This window comes from Vipera ursinii (genome assembly GCF_947247035.1).
Source record: "Vipera ursinii genome assembly, chromosome: 3".
NCBI classification, from domain to species: domain Eukaryota; kingdom Metazoa; phylum Chordata; class Lepidosauria; order Squamata; family Viperidae; genus Vipera; species Vipera ursinii.
Window position 1 is genome coordinate 130,450,509 of NC_139516.1, and position 24,197 is coordinate 130,474,705.

Below are 24,197 nucleotides of genomic sequence, written 5' to 3' on the forward strand. Positions count from 1 at the left end.
TTATAGTTTGGAATTAACCAAATAGTCCGAAATATCTGAGAGTACCAGTTATGGGAAAGCTGGAGTAATTAAAAACATTCTGAAATCAAAGTAGCCCAGTAGGAAGTGGAAGCTTTGCATTTGCAGTTTGATGAAGAAATAAAGATTTCACAGCAGGATTTTAATAAAGAACTTTAAATGGTTCCTAAATTGTAGAAGATCTACTGTGGGGAAACCTGTATGACTGTCTCACTGCTGGCATTTTCACAAAGCAGTTAAGATGTGGCTTTTAAATAATGTCTGTGGCCTAGATTATTATCATTATTTTGCTTTCTGCTGTAAATTTTCTTTGGCTGTGAATTATTTTCTATTTTAAGCGATATTGTATTATAAAAGTAATTTATGGTCACTGACCATAGATTAGAGCATGCATAGGTTTGGAATTTTTTCCAACCCTCTTAATATCAGCTCCACATTGGGCCACATGACCAGGAGAGAGGAGGGAGAAGAGATTTTTTTTCTGACATTTTGCACTGAAAACAGATCCAGTCCATTTTCAGACTATATCTTTCTACTGTTGATTTGTCCCAAACCAAATCTGGTAATGTGCTGTTTTGTTTTCAGATAGTTATCATGTTAATAGAGTCCTGAGACCCCAAGCCCCTTTTACATAATTCCTATTCGATATTCCATTGGGCTGAAAAAAATAACAAGTATAAAAATGAAGTACAGTCCATGCTTCGCTTTGTGTTTAAGACATGTTTCTTATATGATCAGCAGCTAACTACAGTAGTTGAAATGTATAGGCTATAAATTATTGCACTTATTCAGTAGAGTTGAGAATCAGCTTTCCTTCCTGTCTTTATCTATACATTATAGTTTCCTCTCGTATTAGACTGAATTGAAGCTACCCATACTTAAATTTATTTGTAAATATAGGTCCAATTCAGTGGTGGGATTCAATTATGTGAACAACTGGTTCTCTGTGTGGATGCCACTTCTGGATGTCCATTCTTGGCCTGGGCAACAAAAAATTAGCTACCAGTTCTGCCAAAGTGGTGCAAACTGGCTGAATCCCACCACTGGTCCAATTACAGGTGCCAATACAACTGTCCTGTGGACAGAAATTTATGAGAAAAACAAGTGTGTTGGAAAAAACAATTCAAACAGATGAAAACAGTATCTTATACCTGCTGTAATGCTGATGCCCTGTTTTGTGTGGGGGGAACAGTTTGTATGTATGTATGTATGTTTATATGTGATACACGTGTACCAATGCATTTTCTAATTGTTGTGAGCTTTTCTGAAAGAGTCAACAAAAAACAGAATATAATGATATTAAATGAATTAATAATTAACATTTACCTATTTCGGTAACAGTAATAACATTGAAAATATAGCAGAAATGACCACATCATAAAACATCTGGGTGGGGTTAACTTAGACAAGAAAACAGAAATCTTTAATTCTACCTTATCTCAGCTAAATTCATCTGGACAAATTTAATGGGCAAAATATGGAGAACAGATTTTATGTATCCTTTTTTAAGGGAAATACAATGTTGGGGAAAAAATGATAAGAAATTTTGGATGTTCAGAACATATATTTTACAAATATTAGATGCCAATTTCATTATGTATGCAAGAAAGCAAAGCCAAAAATAATTTGCTTGCAGCATGAACAGAAATGAGAAAACCTAGGAATAAGAAATTCTTATTCCCTATCCTATTCAATCAGCTGAGCTCCATTAATCCTACAGATTTAACTAAGTAATGAGGAATAGTCAGACTTGTAGAACTTTGGGCAACTGTTACTCTCATAAATGTAATACAATGTTCAGGTTCAGTATAAAGAAAGATGCTACACAATTTAAAACTAGAATTTGTGAGATATATTTTTATTGTATAATTTTGTTCTATTCTATTCTAGTGTAGTTGTTCTGATGCATTTTAGGGTTGCAAAAATATAGGTCACCATTAACCGGGAGAAAAAGGGTAAAGAAGTCTGTACCTCTTTTCTGATACTTATGATAGCTAAACAGGAAGGATAAAATTATTTTAATTCATTGACGAGGAGCATATTAATGTATTTGTTTAATTAATACAGTACGTATTTAAGACTTGAAGAAAATCTAATAGCAAAGTTTAATGCAATTTTCCTTTAACACGAAGGTTTTTTTAAGTGAAATAGTAGTAAGAATTGCTAATACCGTGTTTCCCTGAAAATAAGACTGGGTCTTATATTAATTTTTGCTTCAAAAGATGCATTATGGCTTATTTTCTGGTTAGGTTTTATTTTCAGGGAAATATGGTACCAAATGCAGCTGTCTAGCTGACAATCTTAACTGGGGCTTATTTTTGAGGTGGGGCTTATATTAGAAGCATCCTTCAAAAATGCTAGGGCTTATTTACTGGTTTATTTTCAGGGAAACATGGTAAGTGGTTATAATTGGCAATTCTGAACCATTTCCTCCCCCCTCCCATGCAGTTCAGGACTGTTCAGTCTCTAGTCTTTGGTCCCTCTCTGGAATCTGTTGCCTCCTCCCTGGGAAGGTACAGTACTACTGCCAACATTCCCCCTCACTCCTTCTTCAACTATACATTCCATCCAAGTTAAGAACCAACAGAGATGGAGGGCTGTTGGTTAGAGTAGGGCTTTTCAACCTTTTTCACAGATTGTACCACTTTTAGGATATGGGAATATTCGAGTACCATCAGTTGCCTAGAAAGGTGTCAAAAAACTTATGACCAAAAAAAGGAAAAAAGTGATAAAATAGTCCTCAACTTACAACAGTTTGCTTAGTGACTGTTCAAAGTTACAATGGCACTGAAAAAAGTGACATAACCATTTTTCACACTTACGACTGTTGCAGCATCCCCAGGGTCAATCTACATTTGGATGCTTGGCAACTGCTTCATATTTATGATGGTCACAGTGTCCTAGGATCGTGTGATGCCCTTTTGCAACCTTCTGACAAACAAAGTCAATGGAGAAACCAGATTCACTACTCCTTTCATATCTTCTTTTCTCTCCCCTCTCCTTTGATATCCTCTCTTCTCCACCCTCATTTTATATCCTCTTTTCTCTCTCCCCTTCTTTTATATCCTCTTTTCTCTCCCTCCTTTCTTTTATATCCTCTCTTCTCTTGGAGATGGCTGGAAAGGTAAAAAGAAAAGAAACAAAGTAAAAACCTCAAGACTCAGAAGACAATTCCAAGAGAAAAAGACAAAGTGGTGAACTGGGGAAGGGAGATTGCTATTAGAAATATGGATACGTGTAGGTAACAAATATGGAGAGGTTGTTAAATCAATTCAACAATCCAGCAGAATGAAAACCTCAGAAATTCCAGGCAAATCTGACTTGGGACAAATAAGACTGACCATCTTGTCATTTTGCCAGCTCTTTACTATTTGGAATCCATTAAGAGTAGTGATGGTTGCAGAAAAGTGGTAGAAAGCAGTTGTGTGGAATCCATGAGGGTTAAGATAAACAGCCAGGCTCAGTTGTAACCAAAGAGACATATATAAGCTTAGTAAATAAAATGATGAAATCCATCTTCTAGCTTTTAGAAGGTCGAGAAAGATTCTTCCTGATTGGTGGACAGTAAGAAAAGGCAACTGTACTTCCTGTGTAGCGAAATAAACATTGGAATAATTACTCCCTTGTCATGCTGATTATTGCATGTAGCTATGGTATGATACAACTGTACATGCCCTCTGTGTTCTGTGAGTCTCGTACTTCAGAATAAGTAGTACATGTTAAGCTGCTTTTGTTTTTAATCCTTGGCATAATCCTTCATTAGTTTATCATGAGCTAAAGTCTGGGTGGTTTTGCCAACAGATCCAACAAAGATTTGTTCACCCACTGCCCAGCTCTGTGAAAACCTGTGTTCACCTAGCTACCTTACAGGGAATGAAAGGAGAGCAGACTGTTAGTCCATTAGTGGAGATTTTTAGCTTCTAATGCTATCTCATTTCCAAGAACTTATTCATATGTATATGAATTTAAGCAACACTCAGCTCTCAAGAGTCTAAAAGCTTCATAATAAAATTAAAAAGAAAAGATATATAAATCCGATATCCACATTTTTAAAAAACCAGAAGCTCAAATACCATGTAGTCATAACAGTACTAAAAATCAATCCCCAAATGCCTGCTGGAATAAAGCTATTTTCATTGCTCTAAGAATGAACGCAAATAAGGTGGGTTCCTAGTGTAGGCTATTGTATAACCAGGGAGCTATGATACAGAAGTATTGCCTTAGGCTCTTTGTCCTTTTGTGTTCTCATGGGGACAGGACCTTAAGCGTCCCCTTCCTGCTTGTGCCCAGGCTGGGCAGACAGTCTGTAAGGTATCTTTGAATTTAGATATATAAGTCTTTATAAGCCAAAAACAGCATTTTGAATTGGACTCACTAACTGGAGAATTGGTCTCAACACTAACATTTGTGCCCACTGGGACCTTGTGAGAGGAATGTGATGCAGAGTACATTATAAAGCTTAATCATATAGAGATGAGAACATGAGTCACTATTGGCAGATATGACAGCAATAGACACAACTGTGTAAATGCCTCTCTAGTCATGGCTTCCATTTTCAGTAGAAGCCATAAGGGTAGAAAGATATCCAAAATTTAGAATTGCTCCTTCAAAGGGCAAATAACTTTGCCCAGAGCTATTTCTGTGTTGTTGAGATTCAGATTAAATTTGTTTTGGCTCATTTAGACCTATACAATCTCAAGACATCAGGTCAGGATTTCCACACCATTTCTGGCATGTCTTGAGGTGGTAATGTATAATAGAATACCATGATTACCTTTCTAGATTGAGGAACAACCTCTTCCTATTGATTAACACCTCACAGACACCACAAATAATCATGAACAGAGATTTAACTAAATCATGTGAGATACAAAAAGGAACAAGAGATGGTTGCCCACTATCTCTTCTCTTGTTTATTTTAGTTCTTGAAATATTAAGTAGAGATATAGTACCATATGAAAAGATCACAAGTAAAAAGATCAAGAAAGAATCATAAAAGTTAAGAGCTATTGTAGATGACTTAGTTTTGATTTTGGTAGAATCTTTAGAGCAGAACCAATACTAATAGGTGCCTTGGGTGCAATCCTAAAACATATGGAGCATCATCTGAGCACCATCAGCATTGACAAAATCATCATCAGTCAACTCCAAATAGCAGCTTTACTTGGAAGAGCTTACATCCGTTAATGATACCAATGACATCATCAAACAAGAACATCTGCCTATCCCAGGGCCTTAGGAAGAACTTGATAGATGGATAAAAAATGCCAAATCCACTCTAAACATCTGGCTTGACTCAATCCTAATTAATTTAATAATAATAATAATAATAATAATAATAATAATAATAATAATAATAATAATAATAATAATAATAATAATAATATAGCAGACATGCCACAGTGGACCGAAGAGCATTGTCCTAACCACTCATCCCCAATATGAACTAAGCTACTCAAAATAAGACAGCTGGATACCATTCTATGACACAATTTACAGCATACTTCTGCATTGTCTCAAGGTAGGCCCAAACATAGCCTCATATCATATTCACTGTTTATTTTTTTGCTATTTTTATTCTACAGATTTCTTCATTCTTTCATTTCTCAGAAATAAATCAATGGACCCTTAGTATTGGCAGTACTCTTGTCTCTTCTTTATTCTACAAAGCAACTAGAGTTGCCCACCAGGTTACAGGGTAAGTCCTCAAGCGACCTCGAGAAGCCTTCTAGATCCATTAGACACCCAGGGCAGATCATACAGAAGTCTAGCACATTTGCAAAAAAGAAAGGTAGTATAAATGTAAAGCTTATACTTTAATTGTCTCACATCTCTGAGGAATTTTCTCAACTACTACAACAAAAAGAAAATATGTCCAGTTGACCTACTTTACAAGGCAACTGGCATATTAGGGAGATAAATTCTCTTAATGGGGAAAAAGTTTTTGTTATTTGCATTGGGAGGAAATTTTCTGCTGGTACCCTATGAATTTCTTTTAGTGATAACTGAAAATTGAGAGGGTGGATTTTTGCAAGATCAATCGATGGATGGATTTTTCTCTAAACTTTAGCATGAGAAGAAAAGGTTAAATGAAATGTGTTATGTTAATGTGACATGTTGATAGTGGAAATTATTTTATATTACCTGGCAAGGCCTTTTCATTTTAATTGCTATAACATGGTATCTATAGCAGCAGAGTTCACAAGTCCATGATCCTCGTTCACTGATCCACTTCAGTAGACAGAGTTGATGTGTATATCTTACAGAGCCATCACAGCGACAAGGATTTAACAACTCACCCTAGGAAAAAAATAAAATATAAATAAATATCAATCTTTTTAAATTCCAAAATACAACTCAGTTTTTTTAAAAAAGGTCTTATTGGCTGAATAAAACTAATGTTTCTTTCAACAACATCATTTTGCAGATTCATTTGCAATAAACATTACCTTTCTTATTCACAGATTGTCTTCAACTATGGAATGAAAGATACAAACTCTATAACTATTCTTTATGTTGTTGTTTTTCTTAGAATTTGTCTCAAAATTGAGGATTTACTTTTGCACTACACTTGTTTGGTTCTCACAATGAAATTTATCAATGTGTGAAGTAACGAAGGGTTTTGTTTTTCAACCAGCTTGTCAGAGTCTAATGAAGATTAGGGCTAGGAGGGAATAAAATGCAACAATGCATGCAACAAATGTAAGGATATATAAAAATTCTAATACACAGAAATATTTCAGATTGTAATCCTTAATTATTAGACGATGGCATCTATGGAAAGAAAAATATTATGATTTTGAAAATATATATTTCATTCTTTCTCATTTAGATCTTCAATATAGATTCTGCTCTGAATTAAGATTATCATGTCAGCAGATGAAGACCTGCTCTAAAATAGAATAAGGTCTTCTCGGTCTTCTCAGGTTTTACCGAATTTGTTTCAAGATGTCAGAAAGATCAAGCTCTCACAAAAATCACTTCCCTCATACCAGGCTAAATTTATGAGCAAAGCAGATAACAGTTTTTAACTGAAAAGATTAAAGATGGTTTTGCTATTCAGCTCTTCTACAGATAGTTAGACTGTCCTCATAAAAAACAGCCACAATAGTGCTGCCTTCCTCCTGCAGTAACATTGCTGTGACTGCCTCTGAAATCAGTGAAGGAACAAACTCAACCCAGAAACATTTGTTTACAGACCAAGTTGCAAGGGAAGCAGATAAATTTGTCTAGGTCAGGAAACAATATATGAAGCACAGTTGTTAAATTTCAGAGCAAACATTATTATCCAGACATGAAATTATATACGGTATTTAAAGGAAAGATGTTCAAATAGACCACCAATTAAAACTTATTAAAAGGACTGGTGAAAAATATGCACTACTGTGAAAAGAGAATGTGTAAAATATGAAAACACAACTGTAGCAGAATGCTTGTAACTATCTGGGAAAAAATAAAATTTAAAGGAAGTGGAAGGGCAGGTTACTGTAACTAAATCTATTAATGTATTCAACTCTATGCACAGTACCACAAAATTGCAAATTTGGAAAAAAAACCTATTAAAAACAACAAAAATAGAAAGAATATTTTTATACATATTATATAATAATTTTTAATTATTAAAAATGATTAAAATCTAAAATCTAAATCAGATAGGCAACTTTGCTGAATTACCTAAACTTTGATAGAAATAGCTAAATAAAGCAACATATTTAAGATCTCACTGACTCATACCTTCCATCATAGGATTCCATCATCCTATTATAAAGAATTATTTTAGAATCTCTTATTACGTATTAGAATAATTAGAAGTTGCCATCCAATTACATATGGAGTTGGTATGCCGGCTAATTTACAAGCATGTTTTAAAATATAATGTAAAAAGGGACTAGAAATAAATACAGAATTTCAAATCTGTAATTCTGATTCTTATACATGAAACAATTTAGCACATCCAGCCATATTTAAACACTTTTAATGTTAAATTAGTAGAGTTCCACTGCTTTACTATGCCTACTCACTACCCAGGTTAATGTATATCACTAAGCTAAAGTGTGATTTGCCTAGTTTTGGTTTAGTATGTTGCACAAACACAGACAACTGAAATTCAAGCAAACCAGTATGATGTATAAACTCATCCTACTTATAGCTGTAAATCTGAGATAAACCATTAGTTTTATTTAGAAAGAAAATGATTAAAAGTCAGCAGTTTTTATTAAAAAAAAACCTACAGAATCTGTGATCGTTTCAGAGATTTCCTTACTGGATTCCTCAACGCTTTGAACAATGACAGAACTAATGTACTTGAAAAGTTTTTAGAAATTCAGGGAGATATTCAGAGATGTATCTGCTTTGAAAGCAGCCTATGTTAAGCTGTATAAGCACAGGAAATGTTTCATGACATTTTTTTTATTACATCATAAAATGCTTTCTGTCAATTTTTATGTCATGAAGTGGTTTATAAAATTTGCCAAATTTTATTTAAAAAATCAATTCCATGGGAAACATGAGTCCTCAGTTTGGGATGCATTCCAAACTGCATTCCAATTAGCCCATTTGAGGTACTTTGGTTGAAAAGATTTTACCCCATGATATACAAATTCACCCAGTTAAAGGTAACATACATGAGAGTTTTAGTAGTATATAGTCTAGATCAGAGGTCTCCAACCCCTGGACCATGGACCGGTACCAGGTCACAGCATGCCAGCAACTAGTCCGCACAAATAAGCAAAGTCCAATCCATGGAATGCAGGCAGCACACGAAATCACACACTTTCCGGTCTGCAGAAAAAAACTTTCTCCATGGAACCAGTCCCTGGTACCCAAAAGGTTAGGGACCTCTGGTCTAGATCAATGCTACTGTAGTTTTTGAAAAAGTTAATGTTCTGGTAGACAAGGTAGAATTCAGGGTTTTGCAAATCTTCAAGTTTTCATCTATTTCAATTAAATTTATTTCAGAAATATTGGATCTAATATGCCTCAGTTGTGTATCTGTGTAAGGAGATAGTTTAAATTTTTTTTAACTTAGAAACAATTTTAGCTTAGAAAGAATTCAGTCAAAAATTTAAAAAATCTGATTTATTTATTAAATATGAGTCCATTATCCAATCTTTAACATTTGAATGCAATTGAAATGAGATTGCATTGTCACTGTGTGACTGGATTTTTTTTTTAGAACTGGATGTGTATTCAGGAGTACAAGGATGGCAATTGATACAGGGAAACGAAGGCAGTAGAGACTTTTATGCTTCTTCACTATATGTAACATAACTATGTACAATGGATATTTTCAACAAGATCCTAGTTTTTTACCTAGTTTTAGGTTTTTTTCTCAACTTTCTTTTCTAAAGATTATTTCCCTCTAAATATTCTCCCAAATGCTTAACTTCTTCCTCTTTCAGTTTGTCTGCCTTACCCATTTCTGGAATTATCACAAGAGAATTAAAGGAAAGAATGTGCTGGATTTTTGAATGAATGTGCTAAATGCTATTAATCTTCTTTCCTTGAATCTGTTCTGCTAATCACCATCTGCATCTTCTCTGTTAGGCGATGAACCTCTCTTGGGAATCTTTTTCTTATTCTTTCCTCAGAGACTAGGGCTTTGTCAAAGACTCCAACACTCTGTCCATAGCCAGCCAAGTCCCTCCTACCCATATGCCATCTCTGGGACTTTGCTTCTATTACTCCAGGCAAGTCACCTGTTGATTTTTTTTTCTCTCTCTACAACCACAAACTAACAACTGCTCCACACACATCAACATTTCCTTTGGCTTTTCTTCTCCAGCCATTTCTTTTTACAACAGTCTTTGTAAATGTCCAATTTTGGATTAAACTAGTAGCATGTTGTCCAGCAACTAAGGAGATGGGTATCTTCATCCCAGGGATCTAGTTCCCCACACCTATATGCAAGGCTTGACCAATGGCAATGATGTCTATGCCTGCCCCACAACAATCCTGGCCAGCAGCCAGGTCAACACATCAGTCCTTGGGACAGTATACCTATACTTCAAGCTGGAATTGAGCTGTTTCCCCTTTTCTCTCTCCATTTGCTCACACACCAGTACAGCAACTACACCAGACCACTTAAATCATATGCTACAATGCCATTACCCTTCTTTAGGGTGACCATTCTTCAGAAGCTTCAAAGAAGATTGTAAAATTTCTGTCAATTGCTACAGCTGATAGACATCATCTAGTTTCTCCCCTATTCTCCCCACAGCTATTGTTAACTGTGTTTTCTTGCAATACTTTCAGGATTTTCTGTCAGTATTTTTATTCTTTTATGTTTTTATTGTATTGTTGGTCTTCTTGTGTGTGTTTGGTCTTGGATTTTAAATAAATTTTAACTTGACATAAAATATTAGTTAAAGAGCAGTTCATTGACACAAAGTGGGACCCAACTCCATGGGTAAATGTGAAATGAACAAATCTGAAATGATAAAGTAAATTAAGTAGGACAAAGATAGGAATGAAGAATGAAACATATTTGTAGTTAAGGGGTCAAAGCTTAATCCAAGGTCATGAACTGATAAATGGATGTTGTGAGAAAATGCTAATGCTATTGATTTTAGAAAAATCATAGCGTTCATTAATGAAAAAAATATTATGAAATATGCAATACTTTTAAAGCATTTAAGAAATAATGAATAATGGATTATTTTTCTTTAAAAAATTGGATACAATAAAAAACTGTTATCTAATCTTAAAGAAAATCTTTACATATTATATTCATACAGAGAAAATGTGTGAAGACATAGGTCTTCATCAAACATCTACAATATGCCAACAGTAGGGACCTTGCTAATTTCAAGAAAAAGAGTAGCACAGATTGTAGAGAGAGAGAGCATGTCTATCCATGAGTGATTATAAAATGATATTATGTGGTAGTGTGGAAAATACAATACAATATCTTCCAATTATCCTAGGGACTGAGCAAGTCTGTAATAGTACAAGCATTCTATCAAGCTTCCTGGTCCCAAATTGTTTAATGCTTTATATGTCATAACTAAAATATGACTTGATAGCTAATTAGCCGCTAGTACAATTTCTTCAACCGAAATTTAACATGTATATGTACAGGCATTCTACTCAATAGCATGGCTGCTATATTATGCCTAGTTGTAACATTCAGATCAAGGGTAAGGGTAGTACTATGAACAGTACATTAGAAAAATGAAGCACAAAATTGGCAATACATGCACAACAGTAGCTTGGTTGGCTCTGTTCAGGAAAAGACATAATTAGTGCATGTTCCACAGAAGTTATTAGGACATTCAATGACACCACTCAATTTATGAGTACATTCAAATGACAAACAAATTCTTGTTTGAGGGATTGCAACCAATTGAGAATTTGGGAACTGCTAACATGGTCTTCTTCCTAAAAGATTAATACAATTTTTTTGAGGTCACTGATGTTGATAAAAGCTGTATTTCTGAATAAATCAACTATAATTCTGAGAGAAACATCTGCTGTAGGAAAGAGCAATGGCAAAAGCCAGTTGTCAAGCCCTGTGGGCTTGCCATTTCAGGGAAGGGAAAGGGAGGGAATTCCCCTTTGCCTGAGGAATCCCTCTGCAATACCTCCAGCTGAGGCTCCTGGCTGCATGCTGACTGCTCTCTCTTTGGCCCTCATACAGCTGAGGCTCCTGGCTGCATGCTGGACTGCTGGAGACAACACTGGAGGGGGGAGGTGGAGGCCAGCTATGCTGGTTTTAGGGACGGATGCCAGATGCTGGCTGGTTGGATGGGGGTGGTGGAGCTAAGGCAGGGTTGTCAAACTCAATTTCATTGAGGGCCACATCAGCATTGCGGTTGCCCTCAGGGGGCCGGGTGGGTGTGGCCTGCATGGGCGTGGCCTACTGGGTGGGCATGGCTAAAATGCGTATGGCCTACTGGGTGGGCATGGCCAGCTCTACATCGTTCACATCAAGGGTGCCTATGGGGGCCTGGGCAGGACTGGGACAGATCTGAGGGTCTCTGGCAGGAGGAGGGTCTCTGGGCCAGGGCCAAGGCAGTGGGGGCTGTTCCCTCACTGTTTCCAGGATGGCTTCGCGGGCCGCATGAAACCACTTCACGGGCCGGATCCGGCCCCCGGGCCTTGTGTTTGACATGTCTGAGCTAATGGGATTGCCTGTATATAAGGCACTGGGAGCAAGTCACTTGCAGTGCTGACTTTATTTGCTGTGCTTTTAATTGCTGTTAGTTGCTGTTAATTGCTGTCAATAAACACTGGTCAGAAAGTTCCTGCCTAGCCAGCTACCTTGTTGACCATCATTTATCATTTGTGGAACCAGGACTGGTAAGGACTCTGACAGAAAAGTCAGCACTCTTTATTTGTTCCTCCCCATTACCCTTATGCTTCTTTAGGGAATGGCTGAAGGGACACAGGAGGTGGCACCTCTGGGTGATGGAGGAGAGACAGCTGATGTGGCAGCATCAAGTCCTGCTGAGGGAAATGGAGGTGGTGAACCAGTGGTACAGCCCAAAGTGCGTGAGGCTCGACCTGCAGGTTCGGTGAGCGATACCCAGACATCTGCAGGGGTTGGCACAGGAGGCAGGGGCCTCAGGGGAATGGTGGCACAGTTCAGCTGTCACCGGCTTGGCTACTGGCCCAGGAAAACCACCGGGTGCAGTAGGCCCCATAATGGAGTGGAGAGAGAGGCGTTTGACTGAGGATGACAACAATGATTGGAGCTATTCTATGGCTCCCAGACGATACACGCTGGATGCATTAAGAGACTGGTTTGGTGAGGCTGGGGTTCAGGATCCCTCCCTATGGCCAAAGGTGGAGGCGGGATCCAAGACAGCTTCGTGGCCACAGATGCCGATACAGCCAACCCAGGCAGGGCCAACCCAGTTCTGATTGGCTAGCCTAAGGTTGAGGGTAGGGGCCAGCCACACTACTCACACCCCAGTGGCAGGGGCCAATAACCAGGGCATACAGACAGGACAATTGCAGCCACCATGGGATGGCAGGTCACCGATGGCTCCAGGCAGAACCCCTACCAGGCAACCAGTCCCAGCGGATGGATCCTCGGCCCAGCATTCTACGCCTGCGATGGATGCTCTGCATGGTACAGGTTGGCCCTTGGGGCCATGGGACCAAGGGATGGCCTGGGGTCCTCCAACGTTGAAGGCAACCTTTGATGGAGACCCGGATTGGTTGGCCATGTTTCTCTGCCAGGTTATTAGCCACGTGGACCAATATGCCCACTTTTACCCATCCCAGTGGGCATTGGTGGTGGTGATAACAGCAGGGCTACAAGGCAAAGCCGCAGAATGGGCAGCAGATCTATATAGCGACCATGCCAGAGAGCTGGCTGATGCCAGTTTATTTCTGGATGCTCTGCGGTCCTGTTTTGAAGACATCTCACCCACCCAGCAGGCCGAAGGGGAACTGCTGGCACTGCAGGAGCAGGGCTGGTCCGCAGTCGAGTATGTGCGTGAGTTCTGGAGGGTGGCCGGTAGGCTACGTTCGTGGCCTGAATGTTTGTTGATCCACCACTTCCGGGCTGGTTTGGACTGGGACCTGCACCAGGCATGTGTCTTCCGAGGCATCCCAAACCGGCTGCAGGACTGGTTTCGTGTTGTGGTGGACTTGGACCCGGGCCTGCGGGAATTCTGGGCAAAGGTGGAGGGACCACCAGCATTGCGTAAGGCTACAGAGAAACAAAGGGATGATGAACAAAGGACCCAGGATCCTGGTCTGGGTTCTCCTGGGGTCAAACCTCAGCCATTGATTAGATGCTTTCGTTGCAACCAGTCAGGACATCGGGTAGTGGGGTGCTGGGTCCCCATCAACCAGGGGACTCCCAGGAAGTCTGGGGCCACACCCAAGTGGTTCCCAGAGAAGCTGCGAGCAGCGCATCAGGCAGAGGGGTCCACCCTTGAAAGGGTATCCAGGAGGAGGAGGAGTCGACTACTGCCACATGATACCAACTGGTGGCCCATGACAGCGAGGACAAGCCAACGGAGAATGCAATGGTGAGTGAACCCATACGACCATTTGTCATCCCCATCGTCTTGACAAGTCCACAAACAGGGCATCGTGGGGAGCACAGGGCCCTGATAGATTCCTGTTGCACCCATTGCCTAATCAGCAAATCCGTGGTGGCAGAGGTAGGGATCAGAGTAAGGCAGCTGGCCAAACCCATTCAGTTTGAGCAGGTGGATGGTTCCCTCCTGGGAGGCGCGCTGGCTACCCTTATAACAGAGCCAGTAAGGCTAGAGATGGGGGCCCATTGGGAAGTCCTCCAATTCATCGTGGTCCCTTCCATGACTGAGGCTGTTATTTTGGGGCTAGCATGGCTAGACAAGTGGGGTCCCACAATTTGGTGGGAAGAGGGCTACCGTAAGCTACGGATTGGTGTTGGTCCCCAACCACCAGCCCAGGAACAAGCAAACAAGGGTGGAGAGAGCCAGGGAGGCACTCGTAGAACAGGAGAGCATGAGGGGGAAGGTCCCCTTCCTGGAGGTGTACGCTGACCTTGCTGAGGTGTTCAGCAAGCATGAATGTGATGCACTACCTCCTCACCGGCCAACTGATTGTGCCATCGACATTCTGCCGGGGGCCAAACTGCCAAAACCCCAGATGTATGCCATGATGCCTAAGGAGATGAAGGAACTGAGACACTAAATCGATAAGAACTTGGCAAGGGGTGTCATCCAACTGGCAAGATCATGGATTGCAGCTCCAGTGCTCTTCAAGGAGAAGAAGGATGGCTCCCTATGCCTGTGTGTAGACTTTCGTGGCATCAATGGGGTTTGCATCGAGAACATGTACCCTCTACCATTGATAAAGGACTTATTGGCCCATCTAGCCAAGGGGAAGGTGTTTACAAAACTCGACCTTAGGGAAGCGTATTACAGGGTCCAGATCAAAAAGGTAAACAAGTGGAAGACGGTGTTCAACTGTCCGTTAGGCAGCTACCAGTTTTGATTCATGCCATTCAGTTTGCAGGGAGCCCCTGCAGTGTTCATGCAACTCATTAATGAGGTTTTGCATGAACACCTGTACCGCAGGGTGCTTGTGTATTTGGACGACACCCTGATCTACTCCTCCAACATGACAGACCACATCCGACTCGTAAGACAGGTGTTGGAAAAACTGCTGAGGGCCCAACTATATGTGAAGCTGTCCAAATGTGAGTTCCATCAAACCCGGTTGGATTACCTAGGGAACCGAATATCGGGAGGGGGGGTTAGCTGAACTATCTGCCACAGCGGGTAATTAATCATATGTGTTTCCTTATTTTCCAGGTGGAGCCCTGGTAGAGGGGCTATCTGTCAAGCCCTGTGGGCTTGCCATTTCAAGGAAGGGAAAGGGAGGGAATTCCCCTTTGCCTGAGGAATCCCTCTGCCTGACCTCCGAGCAGCTGAGGCTCCTGGCTGCATGCTGGACTGCTGGAGACAACGCTGGAGGGGGAAGACAGAGGCCAGCTATGCTGGTTTTAGGGATGGACGCCGGATGCTGGCTGGTTGGATGGGGGGTGGAGCCAAGGGGATTGTCTATATATAAGGCACTGGGAGCAAGTCACTCGCAGTGCTGACTTTATTTGCTGTTTAGTTGCTGTTAATTGCTGTCAATTGCTGTCAATAAACACTGGTCAGAACGTACCTGCCTAGCCAGCTACCTTGTTGACCATCACTTATCATTTGTGAAACCAGGGATGGTAAGGACTCTTGACACCAGTGGGGAACATTATATATGTTAATTAAATAAAGCTATTGTTAAATTTTGCAAAAATTGTTGTTATCAACACATGGGCATTGACTTCACAATATTAATTTCTCAGAAATATTTTCCCCAAAACATTTTATCCTCATAAGACAAAATTGTCTGGACATAGAGACACCCTCTTCAGGAATGAACAGATTACCGACTCCTTTAGAGCTGGTGGAACTATCCATTACATAATACACCTACAACTCTCTGTTTCCATCGAGAGAATAGGTAATACATTACAAAAATCTTGCCCATATCCTATGAAAACTGAAAACAATCCCACTCATTTATCCCAGATGACACACACTAGACACTTCAGTACAATGCATAACAAAAGCAGATTTTCAAGGAGCATGAAATTAAATTATTCTATCCTCAAAATGTCTAACAAATGTGTCATAATGGGTGCCTGAGGACTCCTACACTGGGCTTTACAGAGTAAATGACAGTAAGAAAAAAATATATTTATGGTCAACAAGTTGACCATTCTAAAGAATTATGGCTAGCTACCTAAGAAGGCAATGGAGGATACAAAATAAGCCCCTTTTTGCAGCCCTTGTTGCCATTTAGCAGATATAACTGAATATACTAAGCCAAACTCAGGCAGGATAAATTTGTACCATTCACAATCCAGTTATCTGTTGGCTAGCTTTATTTCCATCTCCAGAAAATCTGCTCGCTCTCTCTCTCTCTCTCTCTCTCTCTCTCTCTCTCTCTGTGTGTGTGTGTGTGTGTGTGTGTGTGTGTGTTAGATTTCACATTGTTGAAGAGGATATTTAGTGATTGTCTCAATGGATCTTTCAGGGTCCAGCTACATATATAAAAATCCTAAGCAAATGAACCTATCACGTTAGAAGCTGAGGAGCCTAATGTACCATGAGGCAACAGATACAGGCCTTTACATTCTTGATATAATTGTAGAAAAGTCAAGACCATCTAGGATTGGGAATAAGATCAGATTTGAGTAAAAAATCTAAAAGACAAATCTTTGCAGAGCCCAACCCTAATTAATCTGGTCTACTATGAGATGTCCCTGGATGGGATGAGAAAGTTACTTGGATACTATGCCAGTGGCATCATTTCTAAAATTGTACTTTTCCTGACTCTCAGATGAAATTTGACATCTGCTATCCTTGAACCTGATATTTTTGGGACTGCTTGCTGGAACTTTAATTCTTATCATGAATTAGAAACATTACTACTGCTTGGTTCCCTGCTATTCTCAATCTCCACTTTCAGGATGATGTACAATTTATAACCATTAATATCTCTGTGATTTACAACCCACTTGTTTGCAGTCCACTGAACTGAGTTAAGCTTTGAAAGGCCCTTCTGTTTTCTTAGTCCATATATCAACAGGAACATTAATAGAAGAACGGATTCTTGCTTCAGGAAAATAGACTGGAAATTCAAGAATCCATCAGATTTCATAAATCTCTGGAGTCAGGTCATCTTAATAGCTTGTCTCCTGCATATACAGTACTAACTTCCTTAATATCCATGCCAAAAAACCCCTCTATATTTATGGTGTACCACATCCCAAAAACCATTTGAAAACTTGCTACAAAATTCTACTTTTTACTGTGACATTGGGAAAGCAATAATATTAGCTGTATTAAATTACTTTGGTCTAAATTAAATTTTATCCTCAAATTAAATCAATTTTTATTTATTTCTGGTCTCAGCTGTTTTGGAATGTAATTCCTACTATACATTGTGATTCTTGATCCAAATGAAGGTGCATCCTGATCTAGGCTGCACTCATATTGATACTCCCATATAACAATTAATACAGGCCAAGTAATAAATGTCAACATAAGCACACACACACACACATGTATCACAGTATTATTAAGCACACAAAAGTAACCTGTTATAAGGTGACAGTGTACAATTCATACTGATCTAAGTCACATATTTATTTATTTATTTTAATCCCATTTATATCCCGCCCTTCTCCGAAGACTCAGGGCGGCTTACAATCTAAGCACAAATCAATGTGCTTAGCAATAGCCTTCATTCTATGTATATGCCTGCTTATTAGGGCTTTCGCCCCCCCCCCAAAAGCGGCATTATTACAAAGTCAGCTTATTGCCCCCAACAATCTGGGTCCTCAGTGAATTTTCTAAGTTATCTTCATTGAAAGACATTCAACCCTGTTAACATTCTCTAGATGCTGCAGCTCTATGTCAGAAAACAGCTAACGGTAAATTAATAACCGATTCTTTGACCTGCAGATGTAATAGCAAGCCTCTATATAACTTGTCATTGTCACAAGAAAGTTACCCTGACTTGTTCTTACTGAATGCAGAAAGGTGCCACCACCATGCTACCACCCCGGTCATATAAGAGGTAGCATGTCTCGTCTGGGAGCTTAACCCCGCCTACTAACAATATTATGATGATTCAACCCAGTGGCGAAATGAGAAACCGGATTCTTCACTTCCTCTTTTCTGCAGTGCTTTTTCTCAGCGGCCACTGGCGCTGTCCGTGGTGCTGATGACCAGCCCGTGTAGTTAACTACTATTTCACTAGCCCAGGGGTCGGCAACCTCGGCTCTTTTATGACTCGCGGACTTCAACTCCCAGAATTCCTGAGCCAGCATAGCTGGCTCAGGAATTCTGGGAGTTGAAGTCCGCGAGTCATAAAAGAGCCGAGGTTGCCGACCCCTGCACTAGCCGTATTTGAAGAAGCAATCTTCCAAGGAGCTATAACAAACGGAGCGGGGGCGGGGGAGCGCCCCCCCCTCTTTTCTGCTTCTTGCTCCCTGAAAGTCATCCAGGGGATCTTTAACCTGTAATTCGGACGCATGAGACACCGTGTCTTTCCCAATCGGCTCTCCCGATTGTATACAACTACAATTGCTGCCTGGTTTTGGGGGGTGGGGGTGGAGGAAGGATGGCAGGCTGCAAATCTGTCTGCCCGCCCTTGCGACTGGAAGACTCTCCTTCCCCCTCCCCTCCCTTCCCCTCCCCTCCCCCCCCCCCCGGAGCCCATCTCTACCCCAGCGCTCACCTGCTCAGCGCCCTGGAAGCAGATCTTGCAGATGGGGCCGGCACCGCCCCCGCCGGCTTCCCAGCTGCTGTTACTACACACCGAGCGGGTTTCGGGTTTCTCGCTCTGACCCGTCCCGCTTTTGACGGAGCGGTTACTGGGGCCCGGCCCGGGCGGGATTCCAGTGGCTTTCCCAGCTGTTGTCCCAGGCGAGGGGTTTTTTGGCTGCGGTGGCTCCCCGCCGCCGGGGCTCCCGCCGTCTCCCCCGCCGGAGTTCATGGGGGACACCGGTGTCTGACAGCAAACCCCCCCCTCCGCCTTTTCCCTCCGCTTGCCCCGCCGGTGGCCGCCCCCTCCTGCTCTGCGGAGGGGACAGGGCGAGAGCGAAAGAGAGGCGAGGCGGGCACGAGCCGCCTGCTGGCTGGCTGGCTGGCTGGCTGACGAGGGCAAGCGAAGCGGTCACCGCGTGTCAGCGTCCTCCTCCTCCTCCCCCAATCCGTCCGTCCCCTCCCGGTTCGGTAGGGGCGCGAAATTCCCCGCTTCTGACGCCAGCCGCTGCCTCAGAATGCGCTGGCTGAGAAACCGTTAGAGACCGTTACCGGGCGCGAGCGAAAAGGGGGATGGAACACGGTGGGGGGGTGTGGGGGAGGGGGAAACTCCGCCACCTGCAAGCGGCACGTGCCTCCTCACGACCACCTTTACCGTCTCCACCCCCGACGATAAATGCGGGGGGCTTTTCTACCCACCCACCCCGCCAGCCAACGAAGCAGCCCTTCCCCGTCCAAAGGGCGCCAGATGCCTCCTTCAAACTTCACCCTGTGGGGAGGGGGGGTCTTTCCCCCCCCCACAGGTTACAGGGCTCTTCCTTTTTCCCCCTCATAGAAGCCCCGAAGGGCCCCCTCCAACCCCGCCAAAGCATTGGATGCCTCTTTCCCTCCAAAAGTGCGTTCGCTTCTCGCACCTGTCCTGTTCCGCTTGTCTCGAGGCTGGTTTTTACCCTCTGCGTGTTTCAACGAGTTTCAACGCGTTTCTCAGCTTGCCTTTAGATTGTTGGAGGGGCTTTCGTCGCGGGATGGTTTTTGTTTTTTGTGTTTTTTTATAAAAGAAAAGACTGGACAGTCACCTGTCTGAAATAGTATAGGGCAGGGGTCTTCAAACTTGGCCCTTTTATGACTTGTGGACTTCAACTCCCAGAATTCCTCAGCCAGCGTGCCTGGCTGAGGAATTCTGGGAGTTGAAGTCCACAAGTCATAAAAGGGCCAAGTTTGAAGACCCCTGGTATAGGGTCTCCCGCTTGAGCAGGGGGTTGGACTAGAAGACCTCCCAGGTCCCTCCCAGCTCTGTTCTGACTTCCATGTCCCAATAGTTCAAATCTGAGGACTGGCTTCAGAGTAACCCACCAGATTTATTCAATGACACTTTAATTATCAAAATCTCAAGCTCTCAAAATGAGGACCCAGATTGTTGGGGGCAATTAAGCTGACTTTGTAATAATGCTGCTTGGGGGAGGTGTGAAAGCCCTAATAAGCAGGCATATACATAGAATGAAGGCTACTGCTAAAGTTTGTAAGCCACCCTGAGTCTTCAGAGAATGGCGGGATATAAATGGAATTAAAATAAAAATAAAATTCTTTAATGACAATTTTTCCCAGGAATGAAAGAGATATTGGTTGTTGTTATTGTTGTTGTTTTTTCTTTCTTCCCCATTTTCTCTTAGGAAAATAAGGACACAATAAATATTGGGGGGGGAAGAGGGAAGAGATTCAAAATCCATAGAGGCAATATTTCTTGCAAGCCAAGTAAATTTTTAGAAAGTAACTGTGATCTCATCGTGGCATAGTTTAAGAAGCATTTATTTATTACATTTATATTTAATTCACCTATGCATTTATAAACCTCACTTAAGGATAATCTCAGCACTGCATAAAAGCAACAGTTGCATTCAAAGAAATAGTAATGCTAACAATGACATGCATTAACAGAAATACAATGTAAAATTATGGCGCATGTTATAATTTGCCGCAGCATCCTCAGGGAAGGGAGCAGATACATCAGTTTCTCCTACCCACAACTAGATTATAATGCACATATTCTCTGTCTCCTGCTATGTTCTCAGTTTTTCCCACTTTGCATGAAGAGCTCATGCACACCATGTGGAAAAACAATTAACTCAAGAATGGGGGGGGTTGGAGAAAAAAATAGACTTATCTGCCAACTTATTCAATATTTGACAGACTTCGGCTGAATGTCATATATGCACAAATATATGTGGATGCCTTAATTGTCAAAAAGAGAATTTTAAAGCAGCCAGCTTATTATTTATTTAAACCATTTGTTCATTTATCAGGAAAGGACAATTTCTTCCTCCATATAAATGTATTTTGTTAGTTAACTCTATTTGCATAGTTGAAGGGGCAAATCTATTTATTACATTTATCTTTTATATATTCATCCAATCAAGGCTAGTTTTTGTGGGCTACAAAAAACAACAGCTGCACCCAAGGAAATAGTGATACCAACAGATAATAATATACAATAACAGAAATATAACATAAAATTAAGTACTAATTATAATTAATATAATATTCCTGGTACCAGAAATTCTAGAGGACTTGTCCAAAAGGCCTTTTGGAACAGCCAAGTTTCTACTAGCTTTCAGAAAGCCAGAGAGTGGATGATAATCTTTATTTGAGAAGCCAGCAGTTCCTAAAATGAGAGTCATCACAAAAATTGTTGCTTTGGGTGCCCCTCCCACCATATTTCTTGATAATTTAAGATTTTCAACAGACAAGCTCTGTCTGCTGACTGAGCAGACAGAATATATACAGAATAGATTCTGTATAGAATAGGTGATCACGAGGATACCCAGGTTCTGACCCATTTAGGGCTTGGGTATCTTGCCCTTGTAAATGTATCAATAGCCAATGATACTCCAAGAGCAAGAGTCTTATGCAGTCGTAACAAGACTGTCCAATAAGCATATTGGCCATTGGATTTTTCACCAACTGAATTTTCCAGGTCTTTAAAGTTGTCCCATGTAAAGCTGGTATTCATTTATTTATTTAAAATAAAGCCCGAGCCAAAAAGAAGAACAACCATCAAAAGGCAATGAAACATGCAAGATTCTAACCCAAGTCATGGAGAAAGAGCCTGATTTTCAAAGCTCTTTTGAATATGGCCAGGGTGGAGGCCAGATGTATTTTGAAGAGGAGGAGGATGTTCCAGAGAACAATGCTGTGACAGAGAAGACATGTTTCTTAAGTTCCATCAGATGGACTTAGTGGATGGGGCATGTCAACTCTGCCTATTTATACAAGCCAGGAGAAGTCATGGAAGACAATCCTTGGAAAACCAAGCTGTATGCCTTGAGAAACTATAGGTTTCTGAATTGCATCTGGAAGCCTAATTGTAACCAGTGCAAGGAGATACACCCATAATTGCCCATGCCTCTATATTCTGGATTAATTGCAGTTTCATGCTTAATGCATTGCAGATTTACAGTAATTCTTGGACCACAAGGTCTTATGTTCAGTCATCCCCTTCTTGGATTATTGTAATGTACTCTAAACGGAGCTTCCCTTGAAGACCATCTGGAAGCTTCAGTTGGTGCAAAATTGGTGGTATGGAGAGTTATGTTTGCATCTACATCAGCATGTATTACGTCTCTGCTCCACAAGTTGCACTGACTACCAATTTTCTTCTGAATTCAAGGTGATAGTAATTACCTATAAAGCCCTACATGGCATAGAACTGGGATATTTGAGGGCCCACCTCTCCCAATCACATCTACCCATCCCTTTAGGAAGCAGAAAAAAACATGTTGCAGGTCCTATCCACAAAGTAATGTTATCTGATGTGACCCAGAAGGAGAGCATTTGCCGACATATGGTCCAGCCTTTGAACATCATCCCTGCTAAAGTGAGATTGGCTCTGACTTTGTTAGCCTTTTGGAAGAGACTGAAGACATGGCTTGGAGATTCAGTGATGTTGGTGAAGAGACTGCTAAGTGGTTGTACTGTTAGGAAAATGAATGGTCCTCTCCCACAAATCATATGTTTTACAGTTTTAATAGTTTTTATTGTTGCTAATGTTTTAATAAATTTTGTGGCTATATTTTTGGTTGGTTTTGTATTATTCTTTTGTATTTTCAACTTTGTAAGCTGCCCAGAGTCAGGAAAGTAAGATAAGTAATTATATAAGCTAATGCATAAATAAATCATGTAGGAGAAGACAAGACCATGAGTGACCAGCTTCAATGTCTCTTGTTCTGTTAGCCCAAAATTGGTACCCCAGCTGAAGTTGGACAAATGTCTTCCTGGCCACAGTTTCCAACTGCTATTCCAGAAGGAGCCATAAGTCCAAGACAAATGCCAGGCAGCAAGTCTGTAGGAGCACAATCCTATGAAGAGCACAATCTTATAAAACAATTTCGTGGTTGAAATAGTCATTCTCTCTTATCCATGTTCTGTCAATCTACAAACACTGGATCAAAGCTTCCATAACAACCCCATTCATCCCAAAGTGGAGATATATAATTGGCCTTCATCTGCATATTGATAATATAATGGGTTTCCCATTGGTTTCATACAGATGCATAATAGGATAGGAGTAGGACCAAGCCTTGAGGCATCACATAATGTATCACCAAAGGGCTGAACTTTCCCCACTCAGCTTGAAAACTAACCAGAATGTCTTAAGAAGAACTAGAACCACTGTAAAATTGTGCCACCAACTTCCAAACTTCCTAGGTAGTCCAGAAGCATACTTTGTTCAAAAATTTAAAAGCCATTTAGCAAGACAAGGATAGTCATATTCCTATTAGCCAAGCCTTGCTAACTCTTCCATGAAGATGACCGATGTATTCTGTGCCAGAATCTGAATCCTGTCTCTCATGAAACTAAATAATCCATTTGTTGTAGGTGCTTTGTAGCTATTGTTCCACCACTTTCCCCACACAGGGGAGATTGGATATAGAACATTATTTGTCAAATAAAGTAGATAGAAGACAGTATCTTGAAAATGGAGTGATCGTAATGCTTCTTTCAAAGTTGCAATCATTATTTTGTCCCACAATGAGGTATTGACAATATTCTATCACTGCTATGGGAATTCAAGGCAATTGAGATGGCTGCTTCCTTTTAATCATTTTATTCAAACAATAGTCCTATTTCTAATCCTATGATAAAAAATATGGCTGATAAGTATTATGGCTAGGCAAATTTTCATATAAAACTAAACATTAAACCACAGTGATGCTTACCTTTTGTGTTCTCAACACAATCCTTGCTTGCTCATAAAGAGTCTTGAACAAATTGTTCAAATCATAAGGTTCAGTATAAAAATGTATTTAATTTTCTTAACATAAATTTTGAAGACTTCACAACTCATTTAATTAGGAAAAAAGGCTAGTATTAAGTAATATGATCTGTTTCTGTTATCTTTTTAATTTATTAAATATA

The 24,197-nt window shown here is 40.7% G+C and overlaps 1 protein-coding gene across 1 annotated transcript in view; it reads right to left on the reverse strand.

Annotated features, from left to right (window-relative positions):
* MARCHF11 (membrane associated ring-CH-type finger 11) overlaps positions 1 to 19,017 on the reverse strand; it is a gene marked incomplete at both ends in the record, with an annotated part of 41,167 nt that extends 22,150 nt beyond the window's left edge. Inside the window, 2 exons of the mRNA XM_083360301.1 lie at positions 6,163 to 6,318; positions 18,760 to 19,017. Coding sequence (XP_083216427.1) covers positions 6,163 to 6,318; positions 18,760 to 19,017 — 414 coding nt within the window. The remainder of the gene's footprint in view (positions 1 to 6,162; positions 6,319 to 18,759) is intronic.
* Between the last annotated feature and the right edge of the window lie 5,180 nt (positions 19,018 to 24,197).